At 43.6% G+C, this 24,431-nt stretch overlaps 1 protein-coding gene across 1 annotated transcript in view; it reads left to right on the forward strand.

Moving 5' to 3' along the window:
- Positions 1-3,844: 3,844 nt before the first annotated feature.
- LOC146799985 (uncharacterized) overlaps positions 3,845-24,431 on the forward strand; it is a 318,891-nt gene continuing 298,304 nt past the window's right edge. Inside the window, 5 exon segments of the mRNA XM_085623698.1 lie at positions 3,845-4,048; positions 16,760-16,886; positions 18,651-18,761; positions 19,931-20,113; positions 21,903-21,992. Coding sequence (XP_085479824.1) covers positions 4,025-4,048; positions 16,760-16,886; positions 18,651-18,761; positions 19,931-20,113; positions 21,903-21,992 — 535 coding nt within the window. The 5' untranslated portion in view covers positions 3,845-4,024.

Genomic DNA, 24,431 nt, shown 5'->3' on the forward strand with positions numbered 1-24,431 from the left:
TTCTCATTAAAAGGATCAATCTTCTAACCCCATGTGGTAGAATCCAGGTTAAATAAGGCTGAGGTTTGTTCCATAGATTGCTCTCCTGTACCACCTGGGTTAGCTGGTTAAACTCACCAAGCAGTGTCTCTATCCAGACATATTTTAAACAGAGTATTTTTTATATAACTGTTTAAAAGAGGCCTAGACATAAAAGAGCCTCAATTCAGATCAAGCCCAAAAGTCTATTTAGCCAACTCAAAAGACCTGTAGAAGGCACTCTTTTCTTTTTACAGAAAAACAAATTCAACGTTCAGAGCTACACAAAGAGATCCCTCCTCTCTGCCTAAAAGCGAGTTTCCCCACCTCAAAACAGCAGACAAAGCAAAAGTGTTTAAACCGAACTGCAAGCAAAGGACATGAGGGGCTGCAAGTGTATTCATGTTACAAATCTGGTGGACAATTCATCCTTAAATTGCCTCCAAAACCACCAAAGACTGGTATCCAATACTTCACACGTGCGATAATATGAAGGGGGAATTTTAAACCTGTAAACCGACAAGACTTGACAAAAGTGGCTTCTACCGCACGTTTGATATAATCTGTTATGGGCGTTTGCTCCAACAATGATTGATCCCTTCCTCTGCTAGAAAAAATCTTACCCAGATAGACATACAGGTCCACCTTTCCTAGTATATCTTCTCCTAGATACCAATTGTACTTCCCCCTTCATTCTTGTACCTCTCTTACGGAAAATCAAGATTTTACTTTTAAGTCAAGTTGTGAGGCGATGTTGTAAGCCAATAGGCGTTAAATTAATTATAGCCACATTGTCAGAATACAGCAGGGAACTAATGGACATTATACCAACTTTTGAAGGGTCTACCTGTGCCTCACTTAGGATATCCAGAAGAACATATATGTAGAGGGAAAACAACAGGGAAGACAACAAACCGTTTTGCCTTTAGACCTTTCGAGATAAACCCTGCGTCCCTCCCAAAAGAATTTGATACCAGGTATCAGAATGGAATTCGATAATGAGCATCAGGAGTTGATGCGGGACACCCAGACAAAGAAGCTTTCGCTCTACTCTGTCAAACACTGTTTAGAAGTCAGTGAAAGCTGTATACAGCGGCATACCCCAAGAGAATGAATATTTCACGATTATCACTTGGAGGACAGCAATATTATTGATAGTACTATGATTCCTCCTACAACCAGCTTGGTCTGAAGGAATGATGCTGTTTTCTTGAGCCCAATGTTGTAAATGGGAGCGTACACTCCTGGCAAAGAGTTTGCCAGTCGCATTCAGCAATGCAATCTGTCTAAAACTTGCTGGAGAAGATTTAGAACCCTTTTTATATAATGGTACAATAACACTGCCCTTCCAGGATGAAGACATTTTTCCAAAACTATAGCAATATTCAAAAGGTGGACCAAGAAAGGATCTCCATGCGAAAGCTTACTTTTTAATAACTGCAATAGGAACCTCATCAGGCCCCATAGCTTCAGATGTTCTGCCATTTTATATGAAACTAACAATCTCACCTAAGGAGAGAGCCCCATATGCTACAGACATCATTCATCTATACAAACTACATCTGTATCAACTTCGTCAGTATTGCTAGCATACAACTTAGTAATATATCCCACCCAGACATTTTCAAGGATAGGAAGTTGGCAACCAAGCACCAGTATTTCCTTGAGTACCTAGTGTCCGTAGCCTCCCCTAACTTGATTCACTTAGCATCACTTTCCCTCCTATGCTCTTGCGCTTTGAATCTACATCCTATATATTTGAGACAAATCAATTTCAGCCTGCCTTGTTAAGGAGAACATCAAATGGTGTCTCCTTATCAAGTAATTTATTTCCTGATTTAACACCTTCAACTTAGGGTACACTTTTTCGGCTGCCTGGGGCCTTCGTCCATAGAACCTAATTTCCAAAACCCACCCATGTATATAGGGTAATCTCCTACAGGCTCATTAAAACTGATACAAACACCATTGATTTTGGAACTTCACGTCACACTATTTCTAGCTGCCCAAAAGGTACGACCATTCGACTTATTGAAGCCAATCTTGCCCAGGGATCAATTCCCAGGAACTAATTCCTGGAGAGGTGGTGAGGGCGGTCTAGCTGTCAAGTGTTGGCTGCGTGGTGTCAGGAGTGGACGGTGTGGGTTCCGCGTGTTGGTTTTCGTCGAAGTTGTCGTAGATGTTCTTGATTTTGTGGTGGAAGTAGGAGCTGAGTTTGTTGCAGAGGTCCTGGGGAGGGGGGATGTCTGTGGTCTCACTGTTGGGTTGGACGAACTCTTTGATGATGTTGAAAATTTCCTTGCTGTTGTGTGCGTGGGTGACTATTCTGTGCTGGAGTGCTTTCTTCCTTGTGTTTCTGATGAGCTGGTGGTGGGCGGTCGTGGCTACTTTGAAGTTGTCATCGGCTACCGTTTTGAAGTTTCTCCAGCTCTTTTCGAGGAGTCTGCAGGTTTGTATGGATTCTCGGAGTTCGGTGGAGAACCAGCTAGCTCTCTTGGCGTGTGTGTTGGTAGTTTTCTTGAGGGTGCGATGGTGTTGATGCAGTCGGAGATCCATTTGTGCAGGGTACGGACTGCGGTGTTTGGGTGGTCGTACATGGTGGTTGGAGTGGAGCTGCTAAGGGAAACAGTGAGCTGGTCGTCGGAGATCTTGTTCCAGTTTCTGCATGGGAGCTGGTGTGAAGGTTTGCGGGTGAAGGTTGTTTTGAAGGTGAAGTGGATGCAACAATGGTCTGTCCATGGGAGTTCGGAGGTGTGGCTCTAGGGGATGGAGTTTGCCGCTGTCAAGGTGGGGTTGAGGATGTGTCCTGCTGAGTGCGTGGGTTCTGGTATGATCTGTTTGAGTCCGATGTTGAGGAGGTTGTCCAAGTTGTCCCTTTCTGCCACCTTTCTGAGAGGCACTTTGGGTGAGTACGATTTCTATTACAGGAGCAGAACAGAAAGGCGAATGAACTCTCGCTTTGGTATTCTTGGAAGGCGTATTTCTACGGTCTTCATCAACAGTGCCTACAGTTCAGTTGGTTGCTGTTTGACAAAGTTTTAAGTCGTTTTGGACACTGGACAATTAGTCATAGACATTGCTCGTTGGGCAAAGAAAGAGCAAGTAGTCATGGGACGAGAGACATTTATAGGGCTAGTTTCTAAGGTTGTGTAGGTTATACTAAGCATTCTGAGAAATGTCGTTTTCATTGTATGTTAAAAAACATTTTAATTGGCTGCTGTTAAAATTGCAATAAAGAAAGAGAAAGCATAATCCTCGCCTCCGTGTCCTTAATAAAATAAAAAATTCTTGGCGCCAATGCTAGCAAATTTTTTATTCTGGTCTGACCCTCTTTCCAAGCCGAGCTAGCGCTAGGAAGCCGTAGTAGGTAGCAATGCGCTTTACAGAACATGCATAATAATAATTCGCGTGTAGTGTCTAGCGTTTTTATGCTAGTGAGCGCTGTTATTTGGACGAGCTATTTCGAAGAGCTTGACTCCGAAAGTCGCTGAAAAATTGTTGTCCTCTTGTATTTCTGTCAGTAACGTGTCCCAGGTTTCGGTAAATCGAATGAATCTCCTCCAAAAAAGAGGAGGGGGCGCGGATCAGTGTCTCTCCGCAGAGCGTGCGGCAGAGAGCGGTGACCTCCCTCTGAGCATGCGCCATACGACATCATCTGAGCATGCTTGGTTGCGTCACGTACTACCTCCCTGAGCAGGCGCAGATAAACTAATCTATTTTTCTCAGAGTTGGACGCTGTCTTTTATGCGCATGCGCGTCATAATGTACCTTTAACGCGCCTGCGCCCTAGGTCAGACGCTTTTTCTCTCTGTAGTTCCTCCTGTGCAACTTGTTTAGGGAGAAGTTGTTTGGGTTACACTTTTATGTCCTCTCCCATCTCTTTATTGTTGGATTGTTTTGTGGACAGTTAAAGTGCTCTGGTCGTCTGCGTTCTTTCTTCATTTCAGTACCGGTCGGACTTTATACATTCGACTGTGGAATTATAAGGAAGGACAGGGAAAACGTCATGTGCGACGAGAAATCTGAAAGAGTGAGTAGTAACTTTGTGCATGCGTAGTGTCAGTGGGTTCAGCGAAGTACGTCACGCTGTGAAGTGTGGCATCATAAAACCATGATCAGGAAAATTGACCCATCACCGCTTGCTGGCTGTGTTGTAATAAAGATAAACTAATACTGAGCCGGTAAACAAGGGTGGTCTTCCAAATCTCCAATTCCAGAAAATATACTTCACCATTTAGATAATATTTTCAGGAGGAAATGCAACTGAGTACAATGTTGTATGTGTCCTTTGGTTTACTTATTGAATTAATTGCTTCCTGGTGTGTTGGCGCAAGTTAGCTGAACCAGGACTACAGCTTCCAGAATGCACTATTGTGTTAATTGATGCCTTTGCAACACCATCAAATTCGTGGGGAATGAATAGCTGCTCGGGTAAGAGCTGTATCCTGATGCCCAGGTTGCTGAATAAACACATCTGTTATTTCCCAAAATGAGAATTAAGAGTAAATGAACAGGAGACGTAGAGGGACACAGGTGGGGAGACGTGAGTGCTGCATGGCAAGGGTATCCTGGCCCTGAGAGAAAGCTGCTCAGTTCATTTGGACAGCCAGGGCTTGAGTCCTTACCTGAACTCCAGAAGAGAGGATGAGGTCCGTAGATAGGGGCGGTGGGGGTGTAAAGTTAAAAGTTTTCGCCGCGAGGTAGGAGAAGGAATATCCTCCGCTGTTGCTCCAGCAGATGGGGGGGAGGGGGAGGTGCGCAAAGGAGTGGGCGGCAGAGTGCAGGAGTCTTGAGGGTTTGTGGAAGTTAAGGCAATGGTTGATGTATGTTGGTCCTTGATTGTGAAAAGCTTTGTAGCTGTGGATCAGCATTTTGAATTGGCATCTCTTCTGAATGGGGAGCCAGTGGAGATTTTTGAGGTGGGGAGGTGATGTGGTTCTGTTTGGTGAGGTCCAGGATGAGCCTGGCACTGAGTTTTGTATTGTCTTCACTCTTTTCAGAAGGTATGCAGTGATTCCTATGTAGAGAGAGTTGCTGTAGTCCAGCCAGCTGGTGACAAGGGCATGAGTGACGATTTGTCTGGTGTTGACGGAGAGCAATTTGAAGATCTTACAGAGCATCAGAAGAGTTAGGAAATAGACGGAAGGAACTGCATTGATCTAATTTTTTTGTTGTGAGCTTGCTGTCCGTGCTGATGCTGAGGTTGTGTGCATGGTCTGTTGGGGTGGGTGCTGGTCCATGTTCTGTGTGCCACTAGGAGTTGTTCCACATGGAGTTTTTGTTCCCGAAGATCAGCACTTCCATTTTGTTTGTATTGAGATTTATGCAGTTGTTTTTCATCCAGTTGTTGATGTCCATCATCCACCTGCGGAAGTTGACCCTCGGGCACAGGGCAAATTAAATAGTATTAGCAGATAAAATAAAGTGTATAAAAAAGACACCCATAAGATTGAAACTTTAAAAAAAAAAACTCAAAAAATGTCAAGGAATTTGAGGGTTAAAAATTAAATTGTTGTCCATTGATTGATACGTGGGAGCAGTACATGTGCATCATAGGGAGTCTAGTATTCAATATTTGGTGGCCTAAATTGAAGCACTGGTATGTGCTAACAAAAAGAGCACCTTCATTAAGACCAAAAAAGATAAAGTGATAAGCTACAGTCTAGCTTATGACTTCATCTTTAAGAAATAAAACCTCATTTTGAACAGTGTATTTTTCATTTTAAAAGCATTACACTGTCAGAAGTGGGACTGGCATCACAAGGGGCACGTGGCTTCATTATCATGTGAGCCTGTTGCACAAAGTAGAAAGTGTATGGAATCATGGGATGAATAACTGAGGTTAAGATGAAGAAAAAAACACAATTGTTTTCCCTGAAGAAGTTCTGTATTATTGAAAAGGAACGAACCGTTGGCTGTTATGTCTTATGCAATGAAGAATAAAGAGAAACTTTAACTAACAACTGGGATATTTTGTCAGTTCATCACATTCTACAATGCGCCTTTCCCCAGTTGTATATATGGTGGACACAGGTTTACCTGATCTGTGATAGTAATCTAAATCTTCTAGTATCACAAAATCTTTGATTTATTCTGTCTCAAGCAGCCGGTTCCCCTTCTTCCCTGCCTAGCCATAGCCTAAAGCACAGGTCACCATTGCTGTGATTAACCATATTTTCTGCATGTATGCATCTGTTAACACTTAATTAACATGGCAAGGGCATGGAACACCTAAAATCACTATAAAAAAATATGTATGCAGGGCACATTCAGTTGATACCTTGAACTACCAGTATGTGTCTGTTCTGGCTCTTGCTTGCTAGTCTTTAATCTGATGGAGAAAGACTACACACTGTATGTTAAATGTGATGGCTATAAAGGATGGTTCATCAGTGCAAACAATTTTTTTGGACAGATTTGTTTTCAGCTATCAGACAGTCATAGAACATACATAGCCAATGGCAAGTTTTTGTAAACCATTCCTTTGTAACTAAAGAGTTCTTAATTATCCGTCATTCAACATGACTATTCACCCTTCGTTGGGAGTATTAAAACGTATGGCCTAAAAAAGGAGCTCTGTAAGTGTTAGTCAGTCCTGGGTATCTTCTCATATTAGTTGGCATGTATGGTTATCTGTTTTAAGCTTGGTATTTCTAATTCCCAAGTGTGTACACCATCCTCGTATTTCTTTTTAATTTTGTTTTCCTTAAACCCATTCTCGTGTAAAGACTTTACACAAACTCAGCTATCCTTTGCATCTGCTTACCCCATTCTTGGAAGGAGAAAAAGGTAACTTTCTTCAATCGCTCAGCGATGAGGTAGCTGATGTGAGGGCTCCAGAATAAATAAATCATATTGCCATCACCATCAGGGTGTGCTGCGAGCCTCACATTGCAGTATTATTTGTGAATTCAAATTCTTTCTCAACTTCTTGACCTAAGAATGCTGCAATCTGAGTACAAAATTCCACCAGTTTAGAGCACTCTGTCTTCAGAGGCTTATATCCGCTCAACTGTCAGGCGCCTGTTACAAGAGGAGCTAGATTCAGAATGCCACTTATTCAGTTTAACTAGTGTAATATCATTGAAAAGTGTTGGGATTGGTGCTCATTAGCCACCCCCCATTGTTTAGCCGCAGGTGCATCTTAATTCACAGTGGTTGCAGCTCTTCTTCTAAAGCCAGGTCATGGGTGCCCTATCTTTTGCATAGTTTCAACCATAACTTCCTCTGGTGTGTAAGAGCTTTTTACCGGATTGGTAACCTACTTTGTGGATTGAGATTATCTAGAATACTTGACCTAGCCCATATTCCTGCCTATGGATTTTTCCATGTTTGCAATAGAATTTACAAGTACTTGTTAAAAACACCCCTCAATGGGAATATCGAAAGATACTTGTAGCTCTTCTAATGAGTACAGCTGGCCCATGAAAATACTTTGCGCAGATCAGTTTTTTTCCAAGGGAGTGCGATTAGTCATAGTTTGAGGTTTGGTAGTCTGTATTGACATGTTACCCCATAGTGGGAGGGCCACTTCATGCAATTCAGGTATGAGAATAATTCTTGAAACAAAATTTTGTGTAGTAAATTCCTGATGGCCTTGAATCAGATTATTGTTATTTTTTTAATGTTAACTGATTATCTTTGATCTCAGTTGGCTTAATCATATGGATTTCTCAGAAATTACACTTTGATCCAAATCAGATGTTGAATCGGAGCCAACAAGTCTCCCCAGGTCCCCTTTGGCTAAATATATGTTATTCCTTTATAAATTGGCTATTTCTCCTCCCTCCTACCACTACCCTCTCCCGGGCAATAGTGGCTTACAAATGTTCTTCTTATTTATTTATATTTATTTATTTAGTGTTTTATAGAGCGCAAACCAGACCCGTGAGGGTATCAGAGCGCTTTACAGAAGTAACAAGTGGGATACAAGGACATAGGGGGGGGGGAAGTCAAAGGGATAGGGACAGGTGGATGCAGCATATGGCAGAACAAACAATCATAATATCTGGATACATTTTGGGGTAGGAACAAATCGATACATTAAGCTAGAGAAGCAGTCTCAACACCCGGGGGGTTTGATCGGAAGTGCAGGGTGGGTATCATAAGGAGAAAAGGCCCCGGGATAATGCTGTAATGATAGGCGGAGCCAGGTTACGGAGGTGATTGTAATGTGAACGTTAGGAGAGGAATTTGCCCATTAGGAAAGTTTTGGCCTCCTTTTTGAAGTGAGCTAGAGACGGTATTCTTCTGATGGCGGGTGGGAGTGAGTTCCATATTCTTGGGACAGCCCCAGAGAAGGCCCGATTGTACGTTCTTTTTTTCCTGAAGCGTGCCGGTTGGAGCTAAAGGTCTCTGGTGGACCAGGAGTTTCTGACTCCTCCAGATATCACGAGTTTCTGGGTGAGAAAAGCAGGGGACTTGGAATAAAGAGCCTTATGGGTGAAGCAAGCCAGCTTGAATTGGATTCTGGCCTCAAGAGGAAGCCACTTCAGAGCTTTAAGGTGGGGTGAGATATGGTCGTACTTCTCATAGCCAGTTTGAAGTCTGGCGGCAGCGTTGAGGCAGGCTTTCAAGGGTGCCAGAGAGCTCTTGGGTAGGCCTGTGAGGGTGGAGCAACCATATTCTAGCCTAGAGATGACTAGGGCCTGTATTGCCGACTTTAGATCTGGGGTGTCGAGGAATGGTTTCAGGTTTCTTAGGTAGTTCAAGTGAAATCTGGCAGTTTTGGCCATCACGTTGATATGGCCACGCATGTTCAGGTTGCTGTCTAAGGTAATTCCAAGGGATGTAGCAGAGTCCACAATGGTAGGAGAGCAGTTTAGCACTGAGAAAGCCTTGATCCATTCTTGAATGTCTGTATTGGCGTTAGGTGGTGCAATTAAGAGGAACTCCATTTTTTTGCGTTGAGTTTAAGCTGTTTAGAAGTGAGCCAGTGAACAGTCAACTTCAGGGTCTCATTCAGGGAGCGAATGTACTCTGGACAAGAGATTTTGATGTAGAGCTGTGTGTCGTCGGCATACATGTAGTAGGAGATATTGGCGGTGCGCAGCACCTCTGAGAGCGGTTCAAGGTAAAGATTGAAGAGGGTAGGGGACAAGGTGGATCCTTGAGGGACTCCCACCATGATTGGAGAGGAAGCGGACAGGTTAGCGTTGATCAAGACTCTCTGTGAGCGATTCTGGAGGAAGGACCTAAACCAAGCAAGAACAGTGCCATCTAGGCCCATCCTAAGATTGAGGCGATTAAGGAGAATTTCGTGGTTAACAGTGTCAAAGGCGGAGGATAGGTCCAGGAGGATCAGGAGACCGGTTTTGCCTTGGTCAAGGGCTTGAAGGGCATCATCCACGATGTGGAGGAGTGTGGTTTCCGTACTGTGCCCGGGTCTGAATCCGGATTGCAAGTTGTCTAGTAGGTGGAAGTTGGTGATGTGATGGCTTAACTGCTGTTGTACACATTTTTCCAGCCCTTTAGCTAGGAGTGGGATGTTAGAGATAGGTCTGTAGTTGTCAGGAGAAGCAGGACCTAGCGTATGTTTTTTTTAAAAATGGGGACAACCTGGCCGGCTTTGAGAGAGTCAGGTATCGATTCCTGTAAGAGGGAGGTGTTGATTATTGCAGTCCAAGAAGGGATGATAGCCTGAGAGGCAGCGGCTAAGCAGTTTGAAGGTAGAGAGTCATTGTAGTGATTGTTGAGTTTTAAAGAGGATAGTATTATTGAGACAGATTGGTCATCATAGGCTTTAAAGTTGGTCCAGAACGCTTGGTTTTTGAGGGAAGTCTGGGAGGGCGGCGCGGAGTGAGGAGGTAGAGCCGGCGGGGTTTGGAAATAGGTAGCAGATATGAGTTCCTTTCCTAGGGCAAAGAAGGAGGAGAATTGCTCGCATAGGATTGGAGACATAGGGGTTTCTTTGGCTGATTTAGCCAGTTTGTTGGATTGGTGTTTGACCAACTCAAATAATTTGCGAGGTCTATTCTTGGCGTTATTCAGTTCTGTTATGAAGAAATCTTTTTTAGCGTTGAGGATTTTCTTATAGGCGTTCTGGCCTGGCGGAGAAGTTTAAGATGGACTGCTGATGGGGGATTTTTCCAGTTCCGTTCTGTTTGCCGGAGGGACCTCCTCTCATCTTCTGGCTGACCAACTGCTTTTGCTACACAAGGTCAATTGTATAATCCTTTTCTTCAAAGCACGGAAAAACCTGTAAGCAAAGTGGCAAGGAATGGCCTGGAACAGAGAAAAACATTGAGGGAGTATTGACATTTTAATCAAGTTGACTTGGCCTACTAAGGAAAATGGTGATGCATTCCAGCATTTTGATTGATTCTTTGTCAGTAATGGTATAAAATTCCAGCGAAAGAGCTTATCAGTGTTTTTATTAACTCATATGCTCGAATACCTTTTGGTAGAATAATCTTTAATGGCTCGGAGTTCTATTGGTCAGGTCAGAGTTAAATAAAAGGCTGCAATCTTGTTTTGATTAAATCTGTAGCCCACCACCACTGAGGTGAGGTTCCTTGGTCTTTCGTTATTTCCATTTTGCTAACATCTAAATGGGGAACTATATATTTTTTTAAATATGTTTTGTTATCACTACTGTGCAGACAGCTGGACAGTGCAGAATAAATTCTGATCTTAACTGCTAATGGCTTAATAAAGAGGCATGAGCAGGGGAGCTTGCTTCGTCCCATAGGGTATTGGTATTTTTTCCTTCTAGTCTCCCATTGATTATCTGGCCCAGGGTCTCTAATATTAACAGACGATTGACATGATGAACTGGTTGTGGACCTTAAAAAAGTGCAACGATTTTCCATAAAAGATCCCAGTTCACCAGCACAAAGTCCTTCTCAGCATAAACGTTATAATCATAGTGGGTCTGTCATAGCTGCACTTCGAAGGATCTTTAGCAGGAATTCTCCATTGTCAAGCATATGTTGGAACCATTGTTGCATGTGCTGGAATAATTCCTTCCTGAAGAATTTATATAACTCAATACTGCAACCATCAAGAATAGTGGCCTCACCAGATGTCAGTTCCTTAGTCTTAATCGGTTGATCCACAATAGTATAGCAAGTAGATATATTAGTACTGTTGGCTTCAGTTAGGATAGGATTTCAAAAGGATTGAGGCCTAGAGTTCTTACATTATCGACAACCAAAGACTATTTTGCTTTTATGTCATGTAGAACTTTTAAAATTCTATGGAGACCTCTTCTGATTTAGTTACTAAGTAGCCATATTTTGGCATCTTCAATATTGCATCTTTTTTTGTGTCAAACATTGCTTCTAGCCGGCCTGGCCAGAACCCTGTTTATTTTGCTATTCAACTTAAGTATCAGTCCTTGCTCAAAGACAAGTTACATTTTGTTTCTTATGCTAATCGCATCCACTAATGAGGGTGCAGCATCAAAGCTCTTCAATTAATTGCCAATCATATGTCTCTGTTGTAGGTCGAGCCTAGACAGCGCTTTTGCTGTTTTTTAGCGACCTGCTGTATATGGATTGTGGAGTTAAACACCACCCATTTCTCGCCATTGCTTTTTGTCTATGCCAGTGTCCTTTAGAAACCCTTGCTTGCTACTGGGCAATATTTCCTGTTATCCGCACTTTGTGTTTCTGCTTTGCTGCCATGGAGCAAAGGGCAAGTGCTGTCTCCTTACTCTTTCAGTGTTTATGTGTTCCTCTGGGGACTACTTTTTTTTTTGTTACATTTGCTGTGCACGTAGCCCGAGCACACGTCTCCACATCGCGTCAAGTTTCACTGCTCTCCCACATTTGCAGGCCTCTGGGTGGAACAGACCCTAGTATAAAACAGCAATTAAAGTCCGCTCTTCGACTCATCTTACGGAGGGAAGCGCGCAGCGAGGCGCACATCAGTGTTTATTAAGCGAGACATCTACACTACAGGGAAAGGCACGCACAAAGGGCTAGGCTGTGCAGCGAGGTCATGGCATGGCGAGCAGAGACAGTATTGGGCTCTTGTTATGTTTTTTTTAATAAACTGTGGTCCGGTATTCTCATACCTCCCTGGTAAGAGGCTTCTATTTCCACCCTATTGGGTGTGTTCTACTAGCGTCTAAAATCCAAGCCATCCAATCTGAGGAGAGGATGAGGCCTGGGGATATTGAAGGCGTCTCATTTCTACCATCTCATTTGCCGTAGTTATGGAGGCGGGAGCTGGTAAATGACCATAGCCAATTTCAAGCAGGCATGAGCAAATTCATGGCACTGCATTATTGTCTTTGCTTCTCCTGTCTTCAGTTTTCATGGTTGCTGCACGCCTCAAAATGGGACCCATTGCTGTGTTGCAAATGAGACGGGGCCCTTTGCTGTACTGTGCTGCAAAGGCTGTAGAGGTGGCATGACAAGATGAGGAAGGGGTTGCGAGTCGGTTGTCTAGGGTCGCTTTCCATTCGTTGCTTTTCCGGTACACTCTTTCCCCGTACAACCATTGCCTGTATGAAGGATGAGTACACTCTGTTGCAAAACACAATGAAATCACATTTGTTTTTGCTAAGACTTCTGTATGTGTTTTTGTAGGATCTCATTTTACGTTTTTGAACATTTTCATAAAGTTTGATCGATTCATTTGTTGCTTAGATGGGCCTCCCCGTACTACACAATGTAAGGTGATTCCCATGGGATACAAAGACCTGTCCTTTCTTTTGGATACCAGTTTGATTTCTACTGGTCTCCGCCCCCACCCTTCAGAGAGTGCACATGATTCTGCCGTGGCCCCCAAGGCGCTCATGATGAAGGTTGGCCTCTTGCACAGCGGTATTCGCTTCTTATACCCCAGCAGCAATAGCCGCCTCCTCCATTGAGTGTCGCAAAGTTGCAAGGGTGGTGCAGCAAACGCTATATCAGATACGTTAATATACTTATTACAAAGGAAGCATTTCCGCAATTCTGGTATGTTTGAAGAAACTGCTCAATCGGTGCCTGCGACCTTGTGTGATCTTCGTATAATTTTAAACAAACATTCTGCACTCCTGTGTTTTTGCTTAAATGTGTTTGCTAATATTTTGAGGGCCAACAATACCTTGGAAGGGAAATAAAGCTAAGGTGCTAACCTGTCATATTTTCCCACTCCCTGACCAAAAACCTTCATACTTAGTTGGCATAAAATGGTTATCATCAAGGAGATCCCGCATGAATGGGAACGTAAGATGACCCCTCCCAATTAACAAACATGTTTAAATACGAATTCTAATTATATTTACCAGATACATTTCTGTCTTAAACCTGATGTCGCCTTTGTGGTGCTACAAATAATATGAAACCAGTATCGTTTCTACCCTTACTCATTCTCTCGCTTTTGGAAGGATGAAAGGTAGAGCTGTTCTGCTTTCTAATACCAGGATTTAAAGCTTTTAGAAGCACCAGTATTTGGCAGCAGGCGCTAATATCAGTGAGCTGTGCTGGATGCTTTCTTCCAGTTGTAGTTTTGAAGAGCTGGATTTTTTTAGGCACAGGGCGAATCAGTGATTTGCCCAGAGTCACAGGATGTTCAGCCCACGCAATACTCTGACCTGGTTCCACATTTCCAAAGTGGTCAGCTCATGCCCTTACGCCACATCCTCTCCCCCGGGTTTCAGCTGAGATTCCCAAGAGACTTCTTCAACAAAAGATATGCCAATTTTAAAGACAGGTCTTCATTTTTATAACTTGCTGATTGTTTTTCTTCTGCACTGCTTTTAGCTGTTCAGGCTTAAAGTCTCTCGTCGTGAAACTGCACATGCGTGCACCTCTTTAACAAGCCCTTTTGTTTGGGGGTAGGTGGAGGTATAGGTGAGGTGATCACTGAAGCATTGCTGCAGAGGCAGTCAGTGCTAAACTGTATGTTCTTAAATGTACATGTACTGCTTTTTTTTACTCATACTAATACTCCTTTATTAAGCAGCAAACTCAATTAGGGAGTTGAGAAATCTGCAAATTGAAACCTGTTTCTACACACCACACAATTCACCGCCATGCAATTAAACACCATCCAATACAATTACACTCCACATAATACCACTCAATGCAGTTGAAACTCCACATAATTATACTCTAATCAATGCCACATAAATACACCTTGTGTAAAACTACTCTATGCCTCATAGGAAAAATACACTCCCTACCATGCCACATAACTCCAATCAGCATCATTTCACTCAATGCCACACAGTTCCACATCACACAGTTACAGACCACTCCACACATTTCATTCCACACCACATAATTCGACAACAAAACACACAATTTAACTCACCACAACTATATAACACATCACATGCATCCAATCCACACCACATATTGCCACATCATGCCACAACATCCAACAGCACACCACATAATTAAACTCCACTACATACCACTCCATAATACAAAATACCATTCCACATAATTACACTCCATGGCCCATAATCCTAGTCCTCATAATTCCAGGACACTCTATACCACATAAATACTATCAACATAAATCCACTGCTCACCATGCCACATGATTTCTATACTCAAATACACTCCACACAACTGACTTCCAATAAAATCCACATAATTCCACTACACAACACATACATACACTCTAACAGAAGGGAAAAGAATTGTCATTTGCAACGCCAATAGCTCTACCTCAAGCAAATGCAAGACCTATTGCATTTCCAGTGCTTGTTACTCACAGGGTCCCCCTGAGAGATTCATACGCCTTGAATGGTTGCCCTCATGTAATCCCACATTGGGCCTATATCTGCAGAGCCTTTATTAATTGAAAATTCTCTTTTTTGGAATTCAGTAGTTGCTGTCTAGATCACCTGTTTCACTTTGAAAGGGTATTATTGAATCATCAGACGTAAACTGATGCTGGGCCTTAAATCACAGGCGCGTGATCAGTGAACATGGCCAAAGTTATTCACTCTCATATTTTCAGATTTTTTGACACAAGGTAGTAGTCTCGTCTGACAGATGTGGTCTATTTCCATTTCTGATACGTGTAATACTGCGGACTCATTACTCACTGAGCGTCTTAAGATGATAGGTTGGTATTGAATCCTTTGTCTTGATTAAAACCTTTAACCTGTCCAACTACTCAAGGATGCCCTTGTGGGATTAATGTCGGCTCTGGCCTTTCCCACGGTATGATCCTTTTCCCGATCAGCTTGAGCTCTTTTGCCGCTGAATGCTCATTGGTTATTGGGCCATTTTATGAGGCTGTTGTCATGCCCCAGTTTTGTGCTGTATTGGGCAGAGAAGCCCCTCGAGTCGTGTTCTGCTCCTATGACCTGCAGCTCTTCGGCGCGTTGAATCAGTAGGGTTATGCTTCTGTGTGCAGCATTGGGCATGAAAAATACCCTTCCTGTGTCCACCACAGTTTGTCCTGATCACGACATGAGTTGCCTGCAGCATAATTTGCGATTTGGTATTTTCGAAGTTGGCATGAATAGCTTCACACTCTTTATTGCAAGCTAGGCTCTGAACGTTCAACAACAGAATTTATAAAAAAAAGTTATCCCCATTTTAATTGCTGTCATGCTCTTGTATCATTCCTTGCTACAACGTAATTGCTACATGGAGCCATTCTATTTTCCGGGGCATAATAATGCAACCACTGTTTAAGTTTTATTTCCTCGAGTCCCTACCGTCCTTATCCTCCGTACTCCACCCACCCTTCATTCCGACCACCCCTGCCTCTGGTGGGCAGTGGGACCTGCCTTCCAACCCATTCCGACCCCCCCTGCCTCTGGTGGGCAGTGGGACCTGCCTTCCAACCCATTCCGCCCCCCCTGCCTCTGGTGGGCAGTGGGACCTGCCTTCCAACCCATTCCGCCCCCCCTGCCTCTGGTGGGCAGTGTGACCTGCCTTCCAACCCATTCCCCCCCCCCCCCCCCCCTGCCTGTGGTGGGCAGTGGGACCTGCCTTCCATATATAATATTCCACTCCCGGAGGGAGGTTTGGGATGATGGTGCTCCCACTATTCACATTTGGCCCAATAGAAGAAATTGTCACGATATTTTACTTTGCCTGTCTGACCAGAGAGTCCCTTTTCTGCAGTCCCAGGACACTATCCGTGCGCTAACTGCTATTTGAGAGCGGTGCGATTCTTTTGAGGCCATTTACAGCAATATTGCCTATCACGTAAAAGTGTTATTTTTCAAGATGTTTACAAACCGTAAATTATGCTTATTGACCAATCCAGATTTAGCAGAAGCCCAGCAGCCTTTCCCCTCCTTTGTCTGGTCAAGGGGAGCCTTTGGAAGTGCAGTATCTTTTTTTTGTTGCAATTTCTTTTTATTAAACATACATCAAAATGTACAGTAGTAAGTATTTTAGAGCTGCCATGCGTAAAAACAAGTGCGAAACAACAGAGCAGTTTACTTTTACCATCTCCAGCCTCACCTCCCTCTCCAGGGCCTTGGGACGGCACCGCCTAGTAGGGTAGACAGAGGACGCATATATTCCCCTTATATGTGCTCCAATTCGCCCAGATCGGTTCCCAACTCTTGGGGCACCCACTGCCCCCATAGACGACCTCTTCGCCCACCATGCACCAGTCCATGTCCCTCTCCATTCCACTAGAGTTGGTGCCCCCCCCACGCCCCCACTGCCGGGGAATGTTACGCTTAGCAATCATTGTCATGTGGGCAGATCTTGAGAAGGTAAAGAATACCCTATGTTACGTGATCACGTTTTATTTAGTATCATATCTGATTGTGTTCAATTTCTTAGTTTGACGTAAATGTTCATAGTTGCAATCCTTCTTCCAGGTACTGCTTGCATTCCAGGATGTCGTCGCCTGTTTCTCGAAAAAGGAGCGTGAACTTTTACACAAATGGCAGAAGGATCTTTATACAAATCTAATGAAGGAAATTAACCAAGTCTTGATGTTGCTGGGTAACATTTCTCTTGATTTATGTTAAAAGTTTGCAAAGACCCGATAGCACATTCTAAAATAGTTCTTTCAACTTAACTACTTATTTATTGTTGCATGTTCATTTTCCTGTGATTTAATAGTTTTTCTTAAGTAGACGAGAAGTCATGTAACTGCTTTTCAACAGTCGTGTAGGACAGGGCAACAAGATCCAAGGCTGATAGGAAGAAGTCAGTCAACCACAGAGTATAGTGAAAGGAATCCGCTTCCGGATATTATTGAAAGCCCTGTTGCTGATCTGTTTATCTTCTCAGAGTGGAGAAGGATGTTCTTCGGAGGCTTTGTGTGTTGAAGCTGCAACCCATGAGCGACAGTGGACAGTAGAGAATTGTCTTCTAGCTTGCTAGGAATATGCCATATTGTCTTCAGTGGGTGAGGTCTCCCTCCACCGCCAGAGGAGTGGCTTCCTGCTTTGGTTCATTGCACGCGTATTTAAGTTGCTCTTATCAAGAATACTTTAAACAAAATTGCCTTAAGGTAAGGTTCTGAAGTCTTATTTGTTGGTCATTTGCCTTCCAGAAGAATAATATGCGAGCTGCAGCTGTTGATGGTTGTAGACTTGTGTTTATTCTGTTAGGCTATCCAGTTTCAGAGCTCTAGCAGGTACTTTTCTACTCAGTAGATGGAGACCGACAGCATGGCTGTGTTTTTTAATTCATTTAATTGTTATGTTATTTTCTATAGCACCACTGCCCCAGTCGGCATTGGAGCGCTCGCATAGATCTAGAGCAGGGGTCTCCGACCTCTTCTGTAAGAGCTACTCATGTTCGATGAAACCACCCTGAGCGACGAGCATGATGAGCGTTGTGAAAGGGACCACATCAGACAAGATCACATCAGGGGACACCATTTGTAACCATACCAGTTGTGATCACCTCAATGCTTCAGACAGGGTTTGCCAGCAGTAACGTAGAAAGACTTTTTCAATTTAGAAGGTCTCTACATGGGTAAAAGATGGCAACCATAGCGATAATGTCTCTGGCACCAAGGTAATAATATTAGTAATATTATATAATTAATCACTCAAATATCAGCTCCAAGTATATTTTGAAAATCAAATTTTCTCCAAACATCAGCTCCTAAATTCTGAAAATTCACACATTTGCATTTCAAATACATGCCTTTTAATTTGTAATACATAAACTAATTCATCCAAACAAAACCTTCTAATTTAGTAGGCTGGGCTGCACACAGGAGAGCTACTTCCAGGTAGCAAGAGAACTACGAGTACTCGTTGGAGCGGCCCATAAGCAAGATATGTTTACAAAAACAACAAATTGGGAGAGGAAAACTTCAAGAAATTAAAAGTAGCATTTGGGTATTTATAGCCTCTGTAGATCAATGTTTTCCATTGGTCTGAAAAGAATGCGATCTTGAGTGTTTTCCTGCCATGGATCTGTTAGTGTAGGCCTCCTGTGGGGAGTCTTCTCCTATTTCTATGTATTTAGAAGAGGGCTGGAGAGACTGCATTGGCTTCTGGCCTGGGGAGCCTTTACCTCTATTTTGTTCTTGAGTTTTGAGTGGGAGAGGGCAGTGCCCAGCAAACCTCAGATGGTAGCACAGAAACCTTTGTGTAGACACAGATGACTAGGGAGGCCTTGTGTGATCATGCAAGAAGCATTAGGTGAGAGTGCAGCGAGAAACCTCACTATTTCACCCTTTAATCCTCCATACTTCACTCCTCATTTATTGTGATCACTTACACATTCCTTTTCATTTTTGCCCAGGTCCTATGATTGCAAAGGCCGTCTTTTCATTGAGAGCTGAAGAAAAGGAAGGTCTCTGCCCTCTGGACCAAGAGGACTCTGATAGAAGACAGGATGATGACCATTCCCCAAGTGAGTTAGAAGTGTGCGAGGATCATAGCCGCAGTCAGGCACAGCCCCAGAACATGTGCATTAATAACACTCCCAGGCACAAGACAAAAGCACACATTGACACTCTAAAGGTCAGACTACTCACATATTATTACATCTCATAGAACCCATGCAAAAATGAAATACTGTCAACATGTCACTGCGGCTCTCTTGGTAAGTGTTTATTCTAAACAAAAAAAGAGGGTTGTTCTTTCTATAGAACTAAATAGAAATCCCTGACACATGAAGTTTTCTCTTTTTGTCAGGGACGTTTTTGTTATTTTCCATCTGAGGCATGGCGCACCCTGGCTGGAAAGGTTAGCAATAGAAGCTCTGCCCTAAATGAGGTGGGGCCTACAAGACAGTGAGCCCTTTGGAAGATTGGCTTGCATGTTGTGTCGACTGAGCCAGCTGCAGGTCTGCGTCTCAATGAGAGAGAGAGCCTCAGGCCTGGAAGGTCAGTGAATTGTCCTGCTCCACAAACCCCCGCACATGGTGCGCAGCGACTGTCCAAGCAGCTAGTGCTGCTGCAACTTGGTTCTGTCTGCTCTGCAGGATGTAGAGTGATCTGCTGGCATGTGACAGTACTTGGACAGAGCATAGAGTTGTGTTTCAGCTTCTCACTCCTCTACCCACAGTAGCAGGCTTAGATGCCACTACACTCATGCACTGACAGATGACCAAAGGAAACCCCCTAATTTCTAGGGGGGTCACACCTCCACGCAAATAATGTAATGATTAATTAAGAGTTCTGAGAAGCTTGGACATATCCACATGTCAATAATTATAAAGGAAGCCTGGCACCCCTTCTGTACTATCAACGAACCGCCGCCATTGCAAGTATACCCATAGACAGAGGAGGTAAGTCACATGGTGTTACAATTTTACTGGAGAGTTCTTAAAGCAAAATATTATGAAATTTAGAGTTAAAGACTTCGCTATGCCCTTTCGTTCAGGCCTTGTCAGAATAAGAAATGAGGACAGTTGTTAAGAAGATCCTAGCAGAGTTATGCTATAGCGTGCCTGACCTATCACTTTTCTTCCTCTAAAAGTCACACATAAAGTAATGTAGACAGTAATGCAAACTATTTCCTATTGAATTTGTTTCATTGTAGTTTCTCAATGAAATGTTCTATTTTCTTGTGGAACAGATCCAGAATTGCACTTGTCAGCCATAAGCAGAGAGGAAACCCAAAGTCCAGAGGATCCTTGGGACACAGATGGAAGGGAGGGCGCTGATCCAGAAATCACCGATCATCTCTGCACAGGAACAAAGGAGACCCCAGATCTGCCCAGCACAGGTCCGCCTCAAGTCCGCTATTTAAAAGTAGCAGGTAGGCCCCGTGGAAGAACATAGCCAATGTTTCTTAGCGCAGTCTTGCCATTTAGCACTTCAAGAAGAATCACTGTCCAAAGAAGCACAGTCATTCAGGATAGGGAAGCCAGGATGTTGTAGAGCTCTAGTGGACAAACGGACAACACAACCCACCATCCTCAAGAAACCAATAAAGTAAACTGCTCCTTACACTGGTTAGTGGCTGTGAGCCCCATCAGATGTCATCTGAGCGTGCTGGAGCTGTTCCACTGCCGGGTGGACCCAGCTAGCACGCTCGTGGCTGGAGAAAAAGTCAAGCACACCAGACCTCCCTAGCGTGCAGCACAGCTTGTAAAAGCATGCCGTAGATCCACTCCAAGAGAAGCACAGTCTAAGACAGCAGCCAGGATAGTAGTAAGATCTGTGTGACCTGTACCAAAGAAGCTGCTCTGACTATGAAGTAGTAGTGAGGAAAGCCGAGATGTAAAATACAAGTGAGTTAAATCATTAACGGGGGCATAGGTCAACATTCTCCTGCTCGTGCAGGTGTGGAGTCAATGGATATAATGAGGCTAGTGGGAAGGTGACAGAGGTCCAGGACCACAGCTTCACCTCCAGAGACTGATAGAGAACTCACTCTTTGGGGTTTCCTTCAGTAGAGAAGAAGAGTTTGCAATAGCAATGATCTCCAAAAGCATTTACAAGATTGTTCCATGCTCGATTATGACCCAGAGAAAGTTAAAAACACTCACAGTCCAAATGTATCAAGGACACTGGGCCTCAATTCAGAGTGACACTGTTATTATGTTAATTAAAAGTCTTTAGTATTGTGAGCTGAGCTGACAGAAAGATATAAATCTAATAACAGATATGACACAGTAGGGAAGAGCAGAGATACAGATAGCTTCAAACATTAGCAGGTTCAGCTAGCAAGGAAATGGTTATAGAGACTCTCAGATGCATAGACACCATATGATATATAGATAGAGGGACTCTCAGGTAGTAAAAGGTAAATCAGGAAAGAGTAATGTCTGCAAGAATACTCTCTGTCTCCACCCAGAAAATCCTAGTTCGTCATTCCGCACAATGAATTGCGGGCACATGATAAATTGTCCCCAGCTCTTTTATGGAGTGATGGAACAGAGACAGGTGTGTTTTTGTGTGTTATTAAAATGCACTCTTAACCCCCAGTGCTTGTGTAAGGTTGGAAGACTATCCTGTTAAAGAAGTCCCACTATTTTCCCCAAACATTGTGGAATTTCTTGGGACATCCCCTCGCTTTGTAAATAAGTTCTCAAGTTTTCCACACTGTACCATGCCCCTCTTCCAAGCCACTGATAAGGAGGGGAGCGCACTCTGGTAGCTGTCCAATAGCAGGCTATGTCCCGTTTGGCATTTAGGATACCCATCCCCGCCAGCATGCTATGTCTGTGGGATCCACCCATGTCTTCCAAAATGCCCAAGAGAGCAATTCTGGGTTGCAAGTCGAATAAAGTCCTTACTACTGCGTAGAGAGTCCCCATGAGAGTTGCCCAGTAGGTTTGTATGTTATGACTGCTCCAAACCATGTGAAGGTTTGGAAGACTATTGAAGATGTTTTCAGTATCTGCTGCCTTCAGCTCAAGGTTCCTGTTCTGAGATCACTTTCCTTAAAGTATTCCTAGCATTACAACTTCTTTTACCTTCTAATGGTGCTAGCATTAAAACCTCTTCCTGTGATTTGCTTATTGAGGTCCTTGCATGCACTACAGTGTTCACTTTCCTTTTATTTTCAAATAACTATTTATGTGTTTTTCCGGAACCTGCAGATATTTCTTCAAAAATAAAAGAGGAGGTGGAGATTTGTTCTGTGGACCAGCAGAACCCTCGATCACTGCAAATCGTCAACAGTCCTGTAGGTGAGTGAACTGTGGACACTTGGGATATGCATGGGAATGACTCTGTAATCCTACGCAAGGATAGTATTTAGTCTGTGTTCTGAAGCTATAGTAGTCGGCTTATTCATCATGTCTTTACTTTGCGTGGTTACCGCTTTGTGGTTTACAAACCATATCAGTCGTTATAATCCCCTCATCCCTCTTTTCTTTCTCCTTCAGTGGATCATTCATGGATCCAGTATGTGAAAGGTATCTGTTTTGTTGCTGATGTCCCTTTCTTTCATGCATTTGTACCCATTTCTGTTCCTGTTACTGTATTTTAGATGCACGTCCCATGCATTGTCCAATCACAAATGCAACAGTATGTTCCTGATGTTTATTGTCCGACTTGTGACGGGCCCGCCACCCTGTAGGCGGTGGCAATGCGTATAAAATTGTGCTTGTCTTACACAGTTCTTATAACATGCTTTGTTTGTTTGTTTAGGGAACCACAGAATTTCTAGAAGGAAACATATTAATGTTTCAGTGCACCTTCCATGTTCTGTCAAATCCAGAACACAACTGATATCCATTATTAGCACTGACATTGTTTTCTTACCCATCCAAGTTTACACTGGGCAAACAATTTGTCGATGGTTACAGAACTGTATTTCCGACTGCAAAGGAGTAATGCTGTAGATACTGTAGTAAACCTCAGTGGATTATTATGTGACCTTTGTTCTCCTTTTAGAACTTGCTCTAAAGCTTGCACTTGCCTTGAGACCCTCGCGGGTATGTAGTGCGCTTTGCAAATGCCATGATTGATTGATTGATAAACTGCAACAACAACATGATGAATGCTTGAATAATCTCCAGTACGTGTTTTTTTGCCCACCAGGCCTCTCTACACAAAGGTCCGCCTTATGCAAATCAGTACCCACCCTGCTTCCAATGGGAACAGTCTGTCTCAAGCTGCTAGTCAACACCCTATCCAGGAGGTACCCCAAGCAACTGCAGACCAGTTTCGACCTACTTGGGGCTCATCAGTAAAGGATAGCCCAGGATCAATGATGATTTGGATAAAGCTGGGTTAAATCTGAGATGGCACCGTGGGGGAAAAAAACAATGTGGCCGCGAGTGGCTCAAAATCATTCAGGCATCCCACCCATCACGATTTTTTTGTATACTTCAGTGCGATGCACCAAGTGCCACTGGTATGCTCAGATGTAGGTCCCATGCTCACTTTGCCACTGGATCTGACCGGCACCTGCCTGGCGAGGTCCAATTAGGGTGAAACTGGTCTTGGGTTGCTTGCGTTCTGGTTCAGACAGGACCTGTCCTGGCAGTTCGGGCTGGACTGTTCCTAATGGAGCAAGTTCAAAACTGATGACTATAGGTCTAATCAGAGGTGGCATCATGGGTAAGAACAAGATCACTGGGATGCGGCCGGTGTAATTACCAGCGGCTGAGATTATTTGACTGAATCTGGAAACTTTTTGTAGCAATTCCCACGATTCTCCACAGGTGGCATTGTGTGGCTCTGATTGGGATGCATCCTGCCCCGAATGTGACATCAGCCCTTGTTAATGCACCACCTCCGTGCACTGACGTCACTTCCTTTCTTTTCTCATCTACTTTTGCAGATTCGGTACTTCTTGAATCCTGTCACTTTTGACAGAGATTTTTCCCATCAAAACCCACAACTAATGTGCAGACAATGTCACCCACTACGATTACAGGGTTTAAACCGTGTTGTGACTGTAACAGGCAGACATCTGTTACTGACATCACAATGTCTGTCTATGGTGCCTTGGCTACATACACGACTTGGGTCATGTCTGTGATGAGCAAGAAGTCTGTGCATGACCGCGAGGCAAAACTCTCTATTGACAAGCTCCATAGGTCGAAAAAGGGCTCACAGTTGAAGGTACGGCGGTGCCACATGAAGTCAAAACCACAGACACGCTTGCGAGGCCGCTCCTGTAACTGTTCATCATTAAGGTCACAGGACTACGTTAAGTTGAATTAGTCCCACAAAAAACATAAGAAATCCAAGCATGGGTTTTCTGTGTCCTGCCACTCCCACCATTTGGAGTTGCGCAATGCTGCAGACACCTTTAGGCCTCTGAGTTGTTTTTACAACATGAAAACATCAGTGCCACGATCAACGCCACCGGCTCAAGTGTTGTCGCTGGAAACAGACCCAATGGTTTTATCGGACTTAAAGACCCACATCCCACCAGCCAGAATTATGCCCACTCTGAACCAGACTATGCCTCAATGTATGATATTGGAAACAATGATGATGGCGACCAGTATGATGATGGTAATATTTTTGACAGCTTGTGGTTGAGGATGCCTGTGGTCTGAATACCTTCGCCAGACATTGACTTTTCTTCCCCTAGTGCTACTATGGCTACTGAGGAGCTCACCTGCATTTCAACACTAATGCGGATAGTAGCTAAGGTACTTAACCTACTA

Source organism: Triturus cristatus, chromosome 8 (assembly GCF_964204655.1).
Source record: "Triturus cristatus chromosome 8, aTriCri1.1, whole genome shotgun sequence".
In the NCBI taxonomy this organism is placed as follows: domain Eukaryota; kingdom Metazoa; phylum Chordata; class Amphibia; order Caudata; family Salamandridae; genus Triturus; species Triturus cristatus.